Below are 20,400 nucleotides of genomic sequence, written 5' to 3'. Positions count from 1 at the left end.
ACATGGTGAAATCCCATCTCTACTAAAAATACAGAAATTAGCTAAACATGGTGGCAGGTGCCTGTAATCCCAGTGACTTGGGAGGTTGAGGTGGGAACCGGGGAGGCGGAGTTTGCAGTGAGCTGAAATCCCACCACTGTACTCCAGCCTGGGTGACAGAGTGAGACTCTGTCTCAAAAATAAATAAATTAATTAATTAATTAAAATAAAAATACATGGAATCCCATTCATTTCATGGAGCAACATGGATTTCTTAAGAATAATTTCTTCTCAAATGACACATACTAAATAATTTTTTTTTCTTTTGAAAAATGTTGTATGTTGTATTCTTCAATGGAGGAAGAAGACTACACTTGGAAATGAAAGTCATTTGTGTAACTCTATAGTAGAAGAAAACACTTTTTCAATTTGGTGTTCGTTATACCTTTGTACATCACCACCTAAACTGTTCTTCCTGATAACATGGTGATAACACATCAGCTTGTTTGATCACTTGCCACTGGGTGTTATTCTCATCTTTAGAATTCTTTTTCTTATTCAGCTCGGTGTCCAAAGTGCATACACAGTCACTGGTAAAAAACTGATTTTCATCTACATGTCTCCAAATGGACAAATTTGAAAAAAATGGTTTGTCTTAGTATGGCATTAGAGTCAGAGATAAAAGTTAGTATGAGTAAATTTAAAATTATGTATTTAACCCACAGCCAACATAATACTGAATGGGGAAAAGTTGAAAGCATTCCCTCTGAGAATGGGAACAAGACAAGGACGCCCACCCTCACCACACCTCTTCAACAGAGTACTGGAAGTCCCAGCCAGAGCAGTCAGAGAAGAGAAAGAAATAAAGGGCATCCAAATCAGTAAAGAGGAATTCAAACTGTCACTGTTTGCTGACAATATGATTGTTTACCTTGAAAACCCTAAGGACTCCTCCAGAAGGCTGCTAGAACTGATAAAAGAATTCAGCAAAATGTCCAGATACAAGATTAATGTACACAAATCGGTAGTTCTTCTATATATCAACAGTGACTATGTGGAGGATCAAATCAAGAAACTGCAAAAATAAAAATGATAATAAAATACTTAGGAATACACCTAACAAAGGAGTCGAAAGACCTCTACAAGGATAACTACAAAACACTGCTGAAAGAAATCATAGACAACACAAACAAATGGGAACACATCCCATGCTCATGGATGGGTAGAATCAATATTGCGAAAATGACCATACTGCTAAAAGCAATCTACAAATTCAACGCAATCCCTACCAAAATACCATCATTCTTCACAGAGTTAGAAAAAAAAAAACAATTATAAAATTCATATGGAACCAAAAAAGAGTCTGCATAGCCAAAGCAACACTAAGCAAAAAGAACAAATCTGGAGGCATCACACTACCTGATTTCAAACTATACGCTAAGGCCATAGTCACCAAAACAGCGTGGTACTGGTATAAAAATAGGCACGTAGACCAATGGAACAGAATAGGGAACCCAGAAGTAAACCCAAATACTTACAGCCAATTGATCTTCAACAAAGCAAACAAAAACATAAAGTGGGGAAAGGACACCCTTTTTAATAAATGGTGCTGGGTTAATTGGCTAGCCACATGTAGGAGAATGAATACGGATCCTCATCCCTCACCTTATTCAAAAACCAACACAAGATAGACTAAGGACTTAAACCTAAGACCTGATACTATAAAAATTCTAGAAGACAATGTTGGAAAAACCCTTCTAGACATTGGCTTAGGCAAGGATTTCATGACCAAGAACCCAAAAGCACATGCAATAAAAACAAAGATAAATAGCTGGGACCTAATTAAACTAAAGAGCTTTTTGCACAGCAAAAGGAACAATCAGCAGAGTCAACAGACAACCCACAGAGTGGGAGAAAATCTTCACAATCTATACATCTGACAAAGGACTAATATCCAGTATCTACAACAAACTCAAATCATAAGAAAAAAACAAACAATCCCATCAAAAAGTGAGCTAAGGACATGAGTAGACAATTCTCAAAAGAAGATACACAAATGACCAGCAAACATATGGAAAAAATGCTCAACATCACCAATGATCAGGGAAATGCAAATCAAAACCACAATGCGATACCACTTTACTCCTGCAAAAACAGTCATAATATAAAAAAAATCGAAAAACAGTAGATGTTGGTGTGGATGCAGTGATTAGGGAACTCGCTGGTGGGAATGTAAACTAGCACAGCCACTATGGAAAGCAGCGTGGAGGTTCCTGACGGAATACTATTCGGCCATAAAAAGGAATGAATTAACAGCGTTTGCAGTGACCTAGATAAGACTGGAGACTATTATTCTAAGTGAAGTAAATCAGGAATGGAAAACCAAATATTGTATGTTCTCACAGATATGTAGGAGCTAAGGTATGAAGACAAAAAGGCATAAGAATGATACAATGGACTTTGGGGACTTGGGAGGAAGAGTGAGCGGGGGCGAGGGATAAAAGGCTACAAATAGGGTGCAGTGTATCTTGCTCGGGTGATGGGTGCACCAAAATCTCACAAATCACCACTAAAGAACTTACTCATGTAACAAGATACCAACTGTACCCCAATAACTTATGGAAAAATAAAATAAAACAATAAATTTTTTTAAAGTCCTAATGAAAAAAATCGAAAAAGTAAATAAAAATATGCATTGTATTATCATGCAGAAAAGCCTTTTTCATTTTATATGTAATATCTGTATACACGTAGATATTACTTGTTGCATTATGGAAGACTGTTTATGTATAAAGGATATCACTCACTGCAGTGAGGAATGATTGGGAAAGCCAGGTGTGATGGCTCATGCCTGTAATCCCAGCACTTTGGGAGGCCAAGGTGGGCGGATCACCTGAGGTCAGGAGTTCGATATCAGCCTGGCCAACATGGTGAAACCTCATCTCTGCTGGGTGTGGTTGCGCATGCTTGTATTCTCAGCTACTTGGAAGGCTGAGGCATGAAAGTCACTCGAACCTGGGAGGCAGAGGTTGCAATGAGCCAAGATCACACCACTGCACTCCAGCCTGGGCAACAGAGTGAGACTCTTATCTCAAAAAAAAAGAATAATTGGGTAGTTTTATGTTTTATTATTGAATTACCCTCCTGTTTCAGTGTAGGGACCAGCCCTACAGGACCTGTGGCTTTTCTCCTCATGTGCAGAGATGAGAGATCGTAGAAATAAAGACACAAGACAAAGAGACAGAAGAAAAGACAGCTGGGCCCAGGGGACCACCACCACCAAGATGGCAGAGACCGGTAGTGGCCCCGAATGCCTGGCTGTACTGTTATTTATTGCATATGAGGCAAGGGGGTGTGTGAGTCATCTCCAACGACAGGTAAGGTCACGGGAGTCACCTGTCCACCAGAGCCCTTCGCTGTTTTGTAGCCGAGGTGGAGAGAGAGAGAGAGCGGACGGCTTACGTCATTATTTCTTCTATGCATTTCTCGGACAGATCAAAGACTTTAATATTCTTACGAATTCTGCTACTGCTATGTAGAAGGCAGAGCCAGGTGTACAGGGCGGAACATGAAAGTGGACCAGGAGCATGACCGCAGAAGCACAGCGTTACAAGGTTTAGGCCTCCGGATGGCTGCGGGCGGGCTTGACTGATGTCAGGCCTTCCACAAAAGGTGGTGGAGCAGAGTCTTCTCTAACTCCTCCCTTTCCCAGTGTGCTAAGTAATGGTTGCCTTCCCAGGCACTGGCGCTACCGCTAGACCAAGGTCTGCTAAGTAACGGGCGCCTTCCCAGGCGCTGGCGTTACCACTAGACCAAGGAGCCCTCTAGTGGCCGTGTTCCGGCGTCACAGGGGGCTCACTCTTGTCCTGCGGTCACTTCTCACCGTGTCCCTTCAGCTCCTATCTCTGTATGGCCTGGTTTTTCCTAAATTATAATTGTAGAACAGACATTATTATAATATTGGAATAAAGAATAATGCTACAAACTAATGATTGATAAAATTCATATATAACCATGTCTATATTCTATGTCTAATATAACTATTCGTATTTTAAGTATTTTCTTTATTATACTGGAACAGCTTGTGACTTCAGTCTCTTGCCTCGGCACCTGGGTGACTTGCCGCCCACATTTCAGTGCCACATTCAATAAAAGAAATGAATGATTTCTTTTATTGCTGTAAATGAAATATCTCCCCTTTTCTAGACTTTATTACAATCAGTAAATGGGTGATGACTGAACCAAAACAATATCATCTATGATATATCTTCTTTATGCTCAGAAATCTAATCAATCTTCATGATCAAAGGATTCTTCACAGAAGAGCTTGAATCCCTGTCCATTCCTGTGATTTTGGGGTCACAGGTTTTTCTGCCCAAGGATGCATGACCTTCCAACCTCCCCTGTTCACCTAGAAAGGAACCTCAACATAGTCACTTTTAAAGACAATTTTCTAAAATAAATTTGAATAACACAGTAATCATGATTGCAGTCTTCAAATATCACAGCAAAGGCTAAAAATACCAAACAAGTCATTTTAATTTCCCTCAGTTCTCTTCACTTTGGTTATTGTATCAGTTAGCAGTTGCTGTATGACAAGTCATCCTAGAAGCAAATGGTTTAATATGGTGTTTTTATTAATAAATGTGATTGTATGGTGGGAAGTTTTTCTGAGCTCTTCTGGTCTCCTTATGAATGTATAATCAGTTGTGGGTCCGCCGGGAAGGGCTTGCTAATATTGGCTTGGTTTTCTTACATTCTGGGGACTCAGTTTGCTTTTGGATGATGTAGCCTGGGCTTGTCTGGGACAACCGCCTTCCCTTCCACATATCCTCTCCTCCTCTGGCAAGCAGGGTTCCAAGAAACAGCAGCAGAAATACACCAAGTCCCTCAAGCAAACTGTCAATATCAGCCTATTCTATTGGCCAAGGAAACTGAAACTTCTAAACCTGGCTCAAGGCTTGAAGGATGACGCCTTCCACCTCATCTCTCAGTAGCCATATGATCTTAGAAAAGAAAGGGAGAATGAAAGTTTATGTTCAATGAGCAGCTATGGAAATTCTTTTTTTTTTTTTTTTTGAGATGGAGTCTCACTCTGTCACCCAGGGTGGAGTGCAGTGATGCGATCTCAGCTCACAGGAGCCTCCACCTCCCCGGTTCATGTATCATGTAATTATCCTGCCACAACCTCCTGAGTAGCTGGGATTACAGGTGTGTGCCACCATGCCTGGTTAATTTTTGTATTTTTAGTAGAGACATTGGCCAGACGGTCTCCAACTCCTAACCTCAAGTGATCTACCCATCTCAGCTTCCCAAAGTGCTGGGATTACTGGCATGAGCCACCGCACACGGCCAGCTATGGAAATTCTATTTCAGAAGATCTAGACTCTCAGCATGTAAATATTCCTCTCTGCTCCTTGCCTCCAGCTCTGGAAGAAAAATAACCCTTTTTTTTTCCTTCCAGATACCACATAGATCCAGGGACCTCATGTCTAACTCATTCATTAGCAGAGATAGAGAAATGTTGCTTCACTGAAGCTATTGAGGACATTCTTATGGAAATACTACTTTTCTTTTGATTGGCCAGCTCTTTAGCATATTCATAAGCTTTCCATCCTCATATTGTTATTTATTGAGGGAATCTTTATTGGAGGAGTTGGCATTTGAAATGCAAATGGACAACAAAGATATAGAAACTTCAAAGAAGAGGGAAAATTGAGATGTTAAGTTCCACTGTGGATGCCCTCAATTTAAGTCTTGAGATGAAAGTCACCGGACCGGGCGCAGTGGCTCAAGCCTCAAATCCTAGCACTTTGGGAGGCCAAGGTGGGTGGATAACCTGAGGTCAGGAGTTCGAGACCAGCCTGGCCAATATGGTGAAACCCCATTCTACTACAAATACAAAAAATTAGCCAGGCGTGGTGGCAGACGACTATAATCCCAGTTACCCGGGAGCCTGAGGCAGGAGAATCACTTGAACCCAGGAGGCCGAGATTGCGCCATTGCACTCCAGCCTGGGCAACAAGAGCAAAACTTCATCTAAAAAAAAGAAAGAAAAAAAGAAAGAGTCACTAGAAACTTCAAGGAACCCAGGATGAAAAGCGTGAAGTGCTACACCAGCATCCTTTCCAGTTGCAGACAGGTTTAATAATCACTAAGCCTTCATTTATGCAGCACCAAAAAACAAACAAACAAGCAAACAAACAAAACCCATGCTATTTTCTTCCTCTGATCACACTATGACATTTTGAATTTTTCTGTGCATAAGCAATTCTCCGATGCAGATCTTCTAATTTGCTAAAACATTTCTTTTTGTGCAACCCCTTCAGAAAAGTAAGAACACACTATCATTGTTCCTCTCCTCACAAAGTACCCATGGGTTATAGGAAACATTGATCTTTTTATAGATCTCACAGATATGACATATAATAAAAATTTTAAAGTGTATTTTAAGCTGTGTAGCAAGTTATGGATCGCATTCATCTGCAAGTAACAGGAAGTCAAAGGAAAACAGTGTCTATTAATTTCTTAAGGGATACACAAAATAAAAAGCTATAATCGCGGCACTTTGGGAGGCTGAGGCTGCTGGGTGGGGGATGTCTCACTGGGATCCTTTACTCTTACTCTAAGATTGTTTCCTCCATACGTGCAATCTCATCAGCTCAAGGGAAATATAAGGCATTTTCCACCTGTGCATCTCACCTCTCAGTTGTCTCCTTGTTTTATTGTACGAGCCTAGGGGTGTACCTTAGCTCAGCTGCAACCCACAACTCACACTCAAGTGCAACAGCCTCAGTGATGTACACGGTGGTCACCCCCATGCTGAACCCCTTCATCTATAGCCTGAGGAATAAGGACATAAAGAGGGCTCTGAAGAATTCTTTGGGAGGGGGGCTCTGAAGAATTCTTTGGGAGGGAAACTCTGAAGAATTCTTTGGGAGACAACTGGCCTTCTTTGGGAGACCAGTTGTCCTAGGGCTGAAGCTATAGCCATGATTGCAGGACTCAAAGCCTCAGAGCGAGATATTGCTGTTGTTTAATCAGATCATGGAAGTGGAAATTGCTCTTTCTATTTATTTCCTGAAGTTTCCATTTCTTTTATCTCAACTGCTTCATCAAACTTAAGCAACTCCTATTATTAAGCTTTCTTCTCTCTCTAATATTTAACATATTTTCCCTTTGTTTTCCTCCTTTCTCAAAGTTATTCCCAACCTTGGGTCAGAAACAATTTGCAGATTCCCATTAGCCTCATAGAGTGATGAGTTGGACTATTCCTATAGAATAAACTACGCTTGGCACTGAGGCCATTTATGTAATTTTATCAGAGAAGAATTTCTGAGGCTATGGTTTTTCACTTTTTGTGTTTGTCATTCACTTCTGTATCACTACCTTAATTGATCTTCCTGATAATGTAGACTTTAACGTACTAGTGGATTTTATAGCTGGTTATGGGATTTTACACTCCCATTAGGATCCTGTTCTCTTCTTGAACTCAGTATTCATGGATTCTACTATATTTACTGGCACTGAGTGCTTAGTCAAAAGTTGCCCATCAAATAAATGTTCCAAGTGTAGTCTACACAGAAAGACAAATTTGCATAAATCAATTGGCTGTACATGACCTTAGAGTTAGACATGACCTTAAATATGATAGAGTAAAATTTTCAATTATATACTAAATTTCTATGGAATGTTTGTTTTCGACGATATACATCTACTCATTGAAGTGTGGAAGCTTGTTGTTCATGTGTAATGAGGTTTATTGATCTGAGTGAAAGATTTGGTGTCATGGTCTGTATTATTTTATTGTATCATTTTGCTGTTTCTACTTGAAAATTCTAGTATTACCTACAAATATGACCACTTACATTGTCCAAAAAATATTTCCCCCTTTAACAAATGTAATCATAACACAAACTACAGATGATTGAACAATATGTGTATTTACTTGATCATCAATTCCTTTACTTCTTCTATGATCTAAATTATTTTCAGTCCTCATGATCAAAGATTACTCTGTTTATATCTGGATATTTATATCTTTCCTGAAAGTTGGACAGTTTTCAGTTATTATTTTTTTAGTAAGCGTTCTGTCCGTTTGTTCATTCCTTCTCTTTCTTGATTCCTGTTAACTCAAATATTTACCCTCTTTATGCTGCCCCATAAATCCCATAAGCTTTCTTCACTCCTTTTTATTCTGTTCCTCCTCTGACTGTATGTTTTCTAATAATCTGTCTTCAAGTTCACAGATTATTTCTTCTGCTTTATCAATCCTGCTGTTGACACTCTAGATTGCATTTTTCATTTCATTCATTGTATTTTTCATCTTGAGAATTTCTAGAGTTTTTTATAATTTCAATCTGTTAAATTTCCAATTTTGTTCATTTATTGGCTTTCTGATTTTGTTGAATTGTTTCTCTGTATTTTCTCAAGGTTTGCTGCACTTCCTTAAAACAATTATTTTTGAATTCTTTGTCAGAAAGTTCATATATCTCCATTTCTTTCTTTTTTATTTAAAATAAATAAATAATTGTTTTAAAAAATAAAAATCACAATACAACAATAAAAATAATACAAATTTTTAAAATAAAGTATAACAACTATTTACAGAGCATTTACACTGTATTCAGTATTATAAGTACTCTAGAAATGATTTAAAGTATACAAGAGAATGTGCATAACTGATATGCAAATACTATGCCTTTTTATATAAGGGACTTCAGCATCAGTGGATTTTGTTATCTGCAGGTTGTTCTGAAACCAGTCCCCTGCAGATAATAAGGAATGACTTACTATAGAGAAGACAAGTGAGAGGTTAACCGAGGAATAAAGCATTGACCAGATGAATGTTGCATCACTTGAACATATGAGCGTTGTAAACCCTAGAGTAGGTCTTCCCATCTGGTGAGAAAGATCTCATCTTGTTGATTATTCCTTCAGGCAGAAAACTATCACTCAGAGGGGATGCTGTGTCTCACTATTCTTATTTTCTGCAACTGTTTTAATGGTATTTTATTTGGGTTTTAAAAATCAGTCCTAGCCATGCATAGTGGCTCATGCCTATAATGTCAGCATTTTGGGAGGTTGAGGCAGGAGGATCACTTGAGCCCAGGTTGTTCCCAGACCAAAGCAAGGGTCAGGCTGCTTATTTTCATGGCCCATTAACAAGATGCAGATGAACTAAAGAGGAAGAGAGTTTTTATTTCTATAACCGGTTACAGGGAGAAGGCCTGGAAATTATCACCAGATCAACTCAAAAATTTTGCTGTTTTCCAGAGCTTATATACCTTCTAAGCTATATGTCTATGTGTAAGTGTGCGTTCATCTAAAGACATAAGTGATTAACTTCTTTTAATCTATAACTAAAATCTGAGTCCTGAAGACCTTCCTCGGTAGCCTCAGTAAATTTACTTAATCTAAATGGGTCCAGGTGCTGGGATGATTACCCTTATCTTGTCTCCCAATATATCATGGAGGTTGAGGGAGTTCCTTCAGACCTCCAATAAACTTGTTTGTGGAGGCCTGGGGAGTTTCTTCAGATCCCCAATAAAACTTGTTTAATCCTAAATGGATCCTGTTAAGAATTCCTTCGTGGCCGGGCGCGGTGGCTCAAGCCTGTAATCCCAGCACTTTGGGAGGCCGAGGCGGGTGGATCACGAGGTCAGGAGATCGAGACCATCCTGGCTAATATGGTGAAACCCCGCCTCTACTAAAAAATACAAAAACTAGGGGCCGGGCGCGGGTGGCGGGCGCCTGTAGTCTCAGCTACTTGGGAGGCTGATGGAGAATGGCGTAAACCCGGGAGGCGGAGCTTGCAGTGAGCCGAGATCAGGCCACTGCACTCCAGCCTGAGACACAGTGAGACTGCCTCAAAAAAAAAAAAAAAAAAGAATTCTTCATATTCTCTCATGTTTCAGTGCCCAGGAAAGGCCTAGGCAAAACTCTGGGTAGGCTTTTTTTTTTTTTTTTTTTAACATTCCAGCCTTTGTATAAAGGCACTGGCTCTATCAGTTTTTAATATTTAACTTAACCACTCAGTCAATGCTGACACAGTTGTTACAGAGGCCTGCATTAGTGGGACCTGGCCTGCCACAAGGTGTTTGAGACCAGCCTGGCCAACATAGCAAGACCCCATCTCTATCAAAAAAAAAAAAAAAGATCCTTTGTGAATTGTTAAAGATGGTCTATATCCTCTGGAGTGGAATAACAAGGAGTATCCAATGAACTTGTTTTGAACCTGTAAAAGTGTAGATACCTGCAGGGTCCTGCCTGGGCAGCCAGGCAAGCCACCTCTCATCTTGCTTCTCTTTGCATGCCTAGAAATTTCTCTATAGTACCTTCAATAGTAAGAATAGAACTTGTGGCAAAGTCACTGGAATGGTTTTGTTCGGAGTTGTGTGTGGTCCCTGTCCACAACTCCAAGTTCAGTTGGTCAAGACTCACAGGGTCTTTTAAAAAGAAAAAAAAAAAAAAAAAGACAAAACCTGCCTGCTCACGCACAAAGAAACTCCATCTAAAATGTTGAGGAGGCCAGGCGCGGTGCTCATGCCTGTAATCCCAACACTTTGGGAGGCTAAGGCCAGTGGATCGCTTGACATCAGGAGTTTGAGACCAGCCTGGCCAATATGGCAAAACCCCGTCTCTACTAAAAGTACAAAAATTAGCCTAGCATAGTGGTGGGTGCCTGTAGTCCCAGCTACTCAGGAGGCTGAGGCAGAAGAGTTGCTTGAACCCGGGAGACAGAGGCTGCAGTGAGCCGGGATCGTGCCACTGCACTCCAGCCTGGGCAACGGAGCAAGACTCAAAAATAAATAAATAAAAATTAAAAAATAAAATGTTGAGGAAACCATCATGGGGGAGGACAATAAACAACGGAAGCCACACCAGGCAGAAAAGAATATCATAAGCAAAGAGCCCCAGAGGAAAGCATTCCCATACCTAGTATCCAAGATGCTCCCAAGAATACAAAACTAGCAGAAAAAAAAAAAATGTTTCTTTCTATTTTGGCTCCCTCACTCATGGGAATGAAATCGCTCAGAGAATAGAGTTAAAACGGAGTGATTAATTTAATGAGCATTCATGAGAATTCAACCTCTGAGAATGATAGTAAATATGCCCCTTACAGCTGTTACCTACTGCTCAAATGTTCCAGGAAGCAGGGAGTTCGACTTTCAGAGGACTTATGCCCAAGACCACCTCTCCATCCATCCCTGAAGTTGAGTTGAACCTCCATCACCCAGGGAAGACAGGACCCAGGGAACTAGAGGCTTAGCAATGCCCCAGAGCATCTGAGATGGAGAACAGGTAAGGAGGCAGGCAGAGCTCTCAAAGGAAGAACTTTGGCGGTGTAAATGGGGACAGTGTGGTGAAGACAGTTCATTCACTTAAAGCATCCTGCACAATCAATTCCTGTGTCTCTCTCAACCGCTAAGAGGAAGAGCGTGTCTTCCTCTCTCTTCTAGAACCAAATTCTGAGGCTCTTTCACCTTCCTAATAAGAACTGACCTTCTCTTAGCTTCTAGTATCTCTCAAAAGTTTCCTACGCTGCCTTCTTAGCTGTTTTTCTGGAGCCATTAAAAGTGCTTCCAAGGAATGAAATAAGAAAAACAAAAAAGAAAAAGAAAAAATAATAAATATGTTTCCATTCTCCTGTATCAAAGACGCTCCTATATGATTTATCCATAATATCGTATTCAGTTACTCATTCATTCATTCACTGATTCACTCAAGAAACATTTTCCTGAGATTTCATAGTTAGCACTTGCAAGCCCATTGCATACATCTTCTGACATTAGTTCACTTATTATTTCGGTGCCTCAGTCTCCGTATTTGTAAAATGAGTATAATTGTCATGTCTACTTCATGGAGTTAAGAATTAAATTAGATCTACCCTATGATCCAGTAATCCCACTGCTAGGTATATATTCAAAAGAAAGGAAATCAGTATACCATTTTTGGTTTTGGTGGTTGTTGTTGGTGGTGGTGGTGGTGGTTGTTTTGGTTTTCTTGAGATGGAATCTTGCTCTGTCACCCAGGCTGGAGTGAAATGGCGTGATCTCGGCTCACTGCAGCCCCTGCCTCCCAGATTCAAGTGATTCTCCTGCCTCAGCCTCTCGAGTAGCTGGGATTGGCACACGCCACCACGCCCAGCTGATTTTTGTATTTTAAGTAGAGACGGCGTTTTGCCATGTTAGCCAAGCTGGTTTCAAACTCTTGACCTTAGGTGATCCACCCACCTTGGCCTCCCAAAGTGCTGGGATTACAGGCATGAGCCACCATGCCCAGCCTGGAAATCCGTATATCAAAGAAATATCTGTACTTCCATGTTTATTGCAGCGCTATTCACAATATCCAAGATATGGAATCTACCTAAGTGTTCATCACTAGATGAATGTATAAAGAAAATGTGGTGCCTAAACAAAGGAATGCTGTTCAGAATGAAATCCTGCCAGTTGCTGCAACAAGGATGAGACTGGGGGTCATTATGCTAAGTGAAGTAAGCCAGGTGCAGAAAGTCAAATATCGCATGTTCTCACTCATACGTGGGAGCTAAAACATGCTGATCTCATGGAGTTAGAATGTAGAACGATAGTTATCAGACAGTGGGAAGAGAAGGGGGTGATGAGGCGAGGTTGACTCATGGGTATAAAAATACAGTTAGAAGGAATACGTTCTAGTGTTTGACGGCACAGTAGGGGACTATAGTTAACAATAATTTATTATATATTTCAAAATAGCTGGAAGAGAAGATTTGAAATGTTGCCAACACAAAGAAATGATAAACGTTTGAGGTGATGGATATGCTAATTACTCTGCTGTGATCATTATATATTGTACGCATATATCAAAATAGCACATGTATCCCATAAGTATGTACAACTATTATGTATCAATTTTTAAAAATAGCCGTAATAAACATTTTTAATTTAAAATTTAAATTAAAGAAGATCATGCATGAGAAGTTTTTTCAATTGTCTGTAAGATCTAGTGAACTCATGTTATTACTGCATTACTATAAACACATTTTCATTCATTAAATCAAAAACATTGTGATGATGATCAAATGAACTAAGATATATAAAATATATGACAAATATATATTATATATAAAATATAAGAACTAAGACATATAAAATATATGATAAAATATATAAGTCTTTCATAGATTTTAGCTATTATGACTTTTATTTGTTGAGTATTTACAAGTTTCCAGTCCCTGTTCCAGGAATTTTATATTCTTGGAATTTTTTTTTTATTTCTTTTTAACTTTTATTTTAAGTTCAAGGGTACATGTGCAGTTTTGTTACATAGGTAAATGTGTGTCATGAGGGTTTGTTGTACAGATTATTTCATCACCCAGGTATTAAGCCTAGTACTCATTAGTTATTTTTCCTGATCCTCTCCCTCCTCCCACCCTCCACCCTCCAATAGGCCCCAGTGTGTGTTGTTCCCTTCTATGTGTTTGTGTGTTCTCGTCATTTAGCTCCCACTTACAAGTGAGAACATGTGGTATTTGGTTTTCTGTTCCTGTGTTAATGTGCTGAGGATAATGGCCTCCAGCTCCATCCATGTTCCTGCAAAGGACATGATCTCGTTCTTTGTTATGGCGGCATAGTATTCCATGCTGTATATGTACCACATTTTCTTTACCCGGTCTATCATTGATGGGCATTTAGGTTGATTCCATGTCTTTGCTATTGTGAATAGTGTTGCAATGAACATACCCGTGCATGTGTCTCTATAAAAGAAGGATATATGTTCCTTTGGGTATATACCCAGGAATGGGATTGCTGGACCAAATGGTATGTCTATCTTTCAATCTTTGAGGAATAACCACACTGTCTTCCCCAATGGTTGAACTAATTTATACTCCCTCCAACGGTGTATAAGCCCTTGCCTTTTCTCCACAACCTCGCCAGCATCCATGCTTGTTAATGTTTGAAATGATGGAGACGTATTTTCTAAGAGATTCAACCGGACATATGAATGTTACTTTTATTTTCCCTTGGACTCACTTTTTTGTTAATTTTTATTTTTGAATAATCTGGATTTACAGAGTAGTTACAAAGAGAGCACAGACTTCCCATAATTCCCATGCCTGTTCCCATGGGAACTAGATATAAGCAATGGTTGAAAACATTCTGAATGTACCTCGGAATGCCACCTTACAATGGCTACCGCTTTTTACGTATTTGTTTTGTTTCAGCTGCCTTACTAAAATCATGCTCAGTTAAAATAAGTTTTCAGGCTGGGCCTGGCGGCTCATGCCTATAATTCCAGCACTTTGGGAGGCTGAGGTGGGGGGCTCATATGTCAGAGTTCGAGCACTGATCAACATAGTGAAAACCCCGCCTCTACTAAAAATACAAAAATTAACCAGGCGCAGGCGCATAGCCTGTACCCCCAGCTACTCAGGAGGCTGAGGCAGGAGAATCACTTGAACCCAGGAGGTGGAGGTTGCAGTCAGTCGAGATCGTGCCACTGCACTCCAGCCTGGGAGAAGAGTGAGGCTCTGCCAGGAAGGAAGGAAGGAAGGAAGGAAGGAAGGAAGGAAGAAGGAAGGAGTGAGGGAGGAGGGAGGGAGGGAGTGAGGAGGGAGGGAGGGAGGAAAGAGAGAGAGAGGAAGGAAGGAAGGAAGGAAGGGAGGGGAGGAGGGGAGGGAGGGAGGGAAGAAAGAGAGAGAGGAAGGAAGGAAGGAAGGAAGGAAGGAAGGAAGGAAGGAAGGAAGGAAGGAAGGAAGGAAGGAAGGAAGGAAGGAAGGAAGGAAGGGAGAGAGAAAGAAAGTTTTCAGCTACCAAAAGGTTTCAGCTACCAATCCATCATCCACCACCAATCCATCATCTGAAAACAAAGTTGTGTCGCCTTTTTAATACAGGTCTCATTTCTTTTTCTCCTTGGATTGCATTGGTTGAAACTTCCAGGGCACTGACAAATAATTACTAATGATAAACATACTTTTCCTTTTTAATTCTTAAAGGAGAATTCTCCTGTTGTTCCTGCCACACAGCCTCACCAGATCATTTTTAGAAGTAAGTTCAGTTTTTTATTTAATTCCTTCCTTGGTTATTGATCTGTTTTCCTCCATCCTGAATCAACTTTGGGCACTTATGTTTTTCCAGAAATAAGTTTGTTTCTTGGATATTTTAATATTTTTAACATGGCATTATAAATAACATTATCTTGCAAAGTTGAGCATTTCCTTACCTCTGTGTTCATTTTTTTTCTCATTCCTGGTTCCAGGCCTTTCTGTTCTTTCTCCCTCTTTGTATCCCTTTTGTTACAGTTTTATCTAATTTTTTCTATTTGTTTGTGTTTGCCAAAGAATTAGCTCGGGAATTTATTTTTCAGTTCCAGAATATTTCTTCTTTTTAGTTCATTAACTCTGCTTTGATCTTTATTGCTACTTCTTTCTGTTTTAACAGAATGTTAAATGTTTTCCGATAATTTTTAACAAAATCAAATTTTACAATATTGATTTTGTAACATTTGTATTGACAATATCTTCAAATTTTTAAGTTTTTATTTCTTGAGGATAGGCCGCACATGTATTCATTTGCAATTTTCAAACAATATACTAAAAAAGGAATCTAAAAGTCAAGATTAATATTAACACTCAAAGATGATCCCTCTTCATGCTTTGGGGTGTGTTGTTATAGATTTTTTTTTTTTGGTGCCAATGTGTGTAATTGTAAGAGATCCATAGGCTGAGTTCATTTCTCTAGCTCAGAAAAGGAGACCAAATGTCTTTTCATAGCAGTACCTGAAATGTTTTCTTTCAACATGATAGAATTTTGCTTTTTTTTTTTTTCTTAGATGGAGTCTCACTCTGTCTCCAGGCTGGAGTGCAGTGGTGTGATCTTGGCTCACTGCAACCTCAGCCTCCTGCGTTCAAGTAATTTTCCCTCAGTCTCCTGAGTAGCTTCGAGTAGCTGGGATTACAGATGCGTGCAACCACGCCCAGCTAATTTTTGTATTTTTAGTAGAGACAGGGTTTCACCATGTTGGCCAGGATGGTCTCGATCTCTTGACCTCGTGATCCGTCTGCCTTGGCCTCCCAAAGTGCTGGGATTACAGGGGTGAGCCACCGCGCCCAGCCGGAATTTTGCATTCTTACTCTTCTTTCATGCAGACATTTTAATTCCCTCAGTGAAAGGGGTATGTTATTGTTAATTTTACCTTTTTAGAGTAACAGTAAAAACAAAACATTTTCTCAAACATTTATTACCTTTTTTACAGTTCATTTTATGAACCTTTAATATTCTATTGATTTTCCCCAGCAATGCATTAATATTTCAATGATTTATACTTATCTTTATAATGATACTAACTTTTGTCAGTTAAATAGATTATTTTTGCATTCTAACTTTCTGCAAGACACATTTTCTCATTCAGAATTTTTCAATGTATGGTTCCAGTTGCTGATCTCCTTTTTCTATCAAAGGTGAATTATTCAGAAAGAATTTGCACTTTCAAAGATTATATCTATCCATGTATAAATACATATAATCTATATGTTAATCTATATGTTCATGTTTTCTTCAGATAGCTTAAGTAGTCTCTTGTCTGTTTGAAATGTATTTGGGACTACAGAGATGGGATTTAACATGATTTTTTCTAACTAACTAATCATTAAACACTTATTTATATCTTTTAAAAACACTATTTAAAATAACTAAAGGAGGCCAGGGAAGATGGCTCACACCTGTAATCCCAGTACTTTGGGAGGCCGAGGTAGGTGGATCACCTGAGGTCAGGAGTTCAAGACCAGCCTGACCAACATGGTGAAACCCCGTCTCTACTAAAAATACAAAATTAGACGGGCACGGTGGCACATGCCTGTAATCCCAGCTACTTGGGAGGCTGAGGCTGGAGAATCGCTTGAACCCAGGAGGCGCAGGTTGTGGTGAACCAAGATCACGTCATTGGGTAGACATTTTTTTTCATGTGTTAAAAATACACATATAGATTATGTTAATTTCTTAACCATATTTTAATGTAATACTCCCCCACATAACATCTCGGCTATTGGTATTATATTAGGAAGTCCTTTGATTTTTTTTTTTTTTTTTATTGATTCCGAGCCAGCGTGCCCGGCCGGAAATGTCTTAATTTTTTTTAAAACTGAGAAAGGCCATTTACAAATTATCCTAAGAGAAGAAAATATAAAACTCAAATTAATCAAAAACTTTCTTTATATTGAAGAAAACTTAGAAAGTAAGTAAATGTCCAACATGGGCAGGTTTTAAAGAGCCATTTCTGTGTGGCAGAATATTTTGATCTGATGAGAATCAGATGATGGAAAATGGGGGTAAAATTTATTTCTATATCTAGAAACTCTAGGACTTTTCTATTTCAAAATTCCATTTTTTTTGTTGAGTTTAGGTAGGGAAATGGATAATATAAATGAAATGTAAACAATGATTATTAATAACAGTGGTTATGGCCGGGCGCAGTGGCTCAAGCCTGTAATCCCAGCACTTTGGAAGGCAGAGGTGGGTGGATCACGAGGTCAGGAGATCAAGACCATCCTGACTAACACGGTGAAACCCCATCTCTACTAAAAAAATACAAAAATCTAGCCGGGCGAGGTGGCGGGCGCCTGTAGTCCCAGCTACTTGGGAGGCTGAGGCAGGAGAATGGCGTAAACCCAGGAGGCGGAGCTTGCAGTGAGCTGAGATCCGGCCACTGCACTCCAGCCTGGGCGACAGAGCGAGACTCCGTCTCAAATTTAAAAAATAAAAAATAAAAAATAAAAAACAGAGGTTATTATTTTTTAGCAGAAGGAGCATCCAAGATCCAGAGGATTTAACATGTAGAAATTACAACCGGGCACAGTGGCTTGTAGTCCCAGATACTTGGGAGGCTGAAGTGGGAGGATCACTTGAGCCCAGAAGTTCGAAGCTGCAGTGAGCTAGGATGGTGCCACTGCACTCCAACCTGGGCAACAGAGCAAGACCTTATCTCTAAAACAGAATGAAAAACAAATTACAGGAATGCAGCACAATAGAAGAAAAAGCCTTCTGAGGATTGGAAATCTGCCTAGAATTAGGAAATTTTCACTCTCTAATTTCCTAATTCTCATGCCTTAGGCAGAAAGGGCAAGAGCAGCCAGGGATGCTGGGGAGGGGATGATTGCTTAGGGACACAGGCAAGCGTTGAAGCAATAGTCCTCAAACTTGAGTGTGCATCAGAATTCCCTAGAGGGCTTGTTAAAACCCAGAATGCAGGCCGGGCACAGTGGCTCATGCCTGTAATACCAGCACTTTGGGGGGCTAAGGCGGGCGTATCATCTGAAGTCAGGAGTTTGAGACCAGTCTAGCCAACTTGGAGAAACCCCGTCTCTCCTAAAACTACAAAAAAAAAAAAAAAAAAAATTTTCTTGGGCGCGGTGGTTTGCGCCTGTAGTGCCAGCTTCTCAGGATGCTGAGGCATGAGAATTGCTTGAACCCGGGAGGCAGAGGTTGCAGCGAGCTGAGATTACAGCATTGCACTCCAGCCTGGGCAACAGAGTGAGACTCTGTCTCAAAAAAAAAAAAAAAAAAAAATTAAAAATTAAAAGGCCAGGCACAGTGGCTCATGCCTGTAATCCCAGCACTTTGGGAGGCCAAGGCGGGAGGATCAGGAAGTCAGGAGTTCGAGACCAGCCTGACCAATATGGTGAAACCCCGTCTCTACTAAAAATACAGAAATTAGCTGGGCGTGCCTGTAATCCCAGCTACTCCGGAGGCTGAGGCAGGAGAATCCCCTGAACCCAGGAGGTGGAGGTTGCAGTGAGCTGAGATTGTGCCACTGTACTCTAGCCTGGGCGAAAGTGCAAGACTCCGTCTCAATCAAACAAACAAACACTAGAATGCGGGCTCCAAACCCAGAGTATCTAATTCAGTTGGTCAGGCGGGCATGATAAGGCACATATATAATGAGTTCCCAGGTGATGTTGGTGGGGCTGTTCCAGGAACCACAGTTTGAGGACCAATGATGTAGAGATGACTTCTCCAGGTAGCGATGGTAACTGTAACTGGTCAGCAAAGAAATCCAATAATTAGCCAACATGTGTGATTTCTTGAGTTCCCTGGGTTTGAGTAAATTTTGTGTGGCTGTTTGTTGTTGTTGCTGTTGTTGTTGTTGTTTTTGCCTCCTTCTCAGTAAACCCAGCGGCCCCATGGAAAGAGGAAACCAAACAGAAGTTGGAAACTTTCTCCTCTTGGGATTCGCAGAGGACTCTGACATGCGGCTTCTTCTCTATGGGCTGTTCCTCTCCGTATACCTGGTCACCATCACCGGAAACCTGCTCATCATCCTGACCATCAGCTCAGACTCCCACCTCCACACCCCCATGTACTTCTTCCTCTCCAACCTGTCCTTTGCTGACATCTGTTTCACGTCCACGACTGTCCCAAAGATGCTAGTGACTATCCAAACACAAAGCAAAATGATCACTTTTGCAGGCTGCCTCACCCAGATATTTTTTTTCACTGCATTTGGATGCCTGGACAACTTGCTCTTGACCGTGATGGCCTATGACCGCTTCGTGGCCATCTGTCACCCCCTGCACTACATGGTCATCATGAACCCCCGGCTCTGTGGGCTGCTGGTTCTGGGGTCCTGGTGCATCAGTGTCATGGGTTCCCTGCTCGAGACCTTGACCATTTTGAGGCTGTCCTTCTGCACAAACATGGAAATTCCACACTTTTTTTGTGATCCTTCCGAAGTCTTGAAGCTCTCCTGTTCTGACACCTTCATCAATAACATCGTGATGTATTTTATGACCATTGTCCTGGGTGTTTTCCCTCTCTCTGGAATCCTGTTCTCTTATTCTCAGATTTTCTCCTCCATCCTGAGAGTATCATCTGCCAGAGGCCTGAACAAAGCCTTTTCCACCTGTGGTTCCCACCTCTCAATGGTCAGCTTGTTCTATGGCACAGGTCTTGGGGTCTATCTCAGTTCTGCAGCTGCACCATCTTCTAGGAGAAGTCTGATGGCCTCGGTGATGTACAGCATGGTCACCCCCATGCTGAACCCCTTCATCTACAGCCTGAGGAACAGGCACATGAAGGGGTCACTGGGGAGACTCCTCCTCAGGGCAACGTCTCTCAATGAGGGAACCATTGCCAAGCTCTCATGAATTGCAGTGAACACAATACTGAGGCCAGACTGGCCTCTTTCAGCCAATATTTTCACTTCTGCTTTTATGCATTTTTTTTTTTTTTGGTGACAAAGTCTTGCTCTGTCGCCCAGGCTGGAGTGCAATGGCGTGATCTCGGCTCACTGCAACCTCCCCCTCCCAGGTTTAAGTGATTCTCCAGCCTCAGCCTCCTTAGTAGCTGGGATTACAGGCATGCGCCACAATGCCCGGCTAATTTTTTGTATTTTTAGTAGAGACGGGGTGTCACCATGTTGGCCAGGCTGGTCTCGAACTCCTGA

General features: G+C 40.7%; 1 protein-coding gene across 1 annotated transcript; it reads left to right on the top strand.

The window, feature by feature from the left end:
* The first annotated feature begins 18,727 nt into the window (after positions 1-18,727).
* Positions 18,728-20,198, top strand: LOC100998607 (olfactory receptor 7C2). The gene has a single exon (XM_021930421.2). The coding sequence runs from the start codon at positions 19,028-19,030 to the stop codon at positions 20,099-20,101; it is 1,074 nt and encodes a 357-aa protein (XP_021786113.2). The 5' UTR covers positions 18,728-19,027; the 3' UTR covers positions 20,102-20,198.
* The last annotated feature ends 202 nt before the right edge of the window (positions 20,199-20,400 follow it).

Source organism: Papio anubis, chromosome 20 (genome assembly GCF_008728515.1).
Source record: "Papio anubis isolate 15944 chromosome 20, Panubis1.0, whole genome shotgun sequence".
Taxonomy (NCBI): domain Eukaryota; kingdom Metazoa; phylum Chordata; class Mammalia; order Primates; family Cercopithecidae; genus Papio; species Papio anubis.
The sequence above is the reverse complement of the archived record's forward strand: the minus strand, read 5'-3'. Positions and strand labels throughout refer to the sequence as shown.

Bases quoted from the DNA above. Each gene is read 5' to 3' on its own strand.
- LOC100998607 (XM_021930421.2), top strand. From the start codon at position 19,028: ATGTGTGATTTCTTGAGTTCCCTGGGTTTGAGTAAATTTTGTGTGGCT.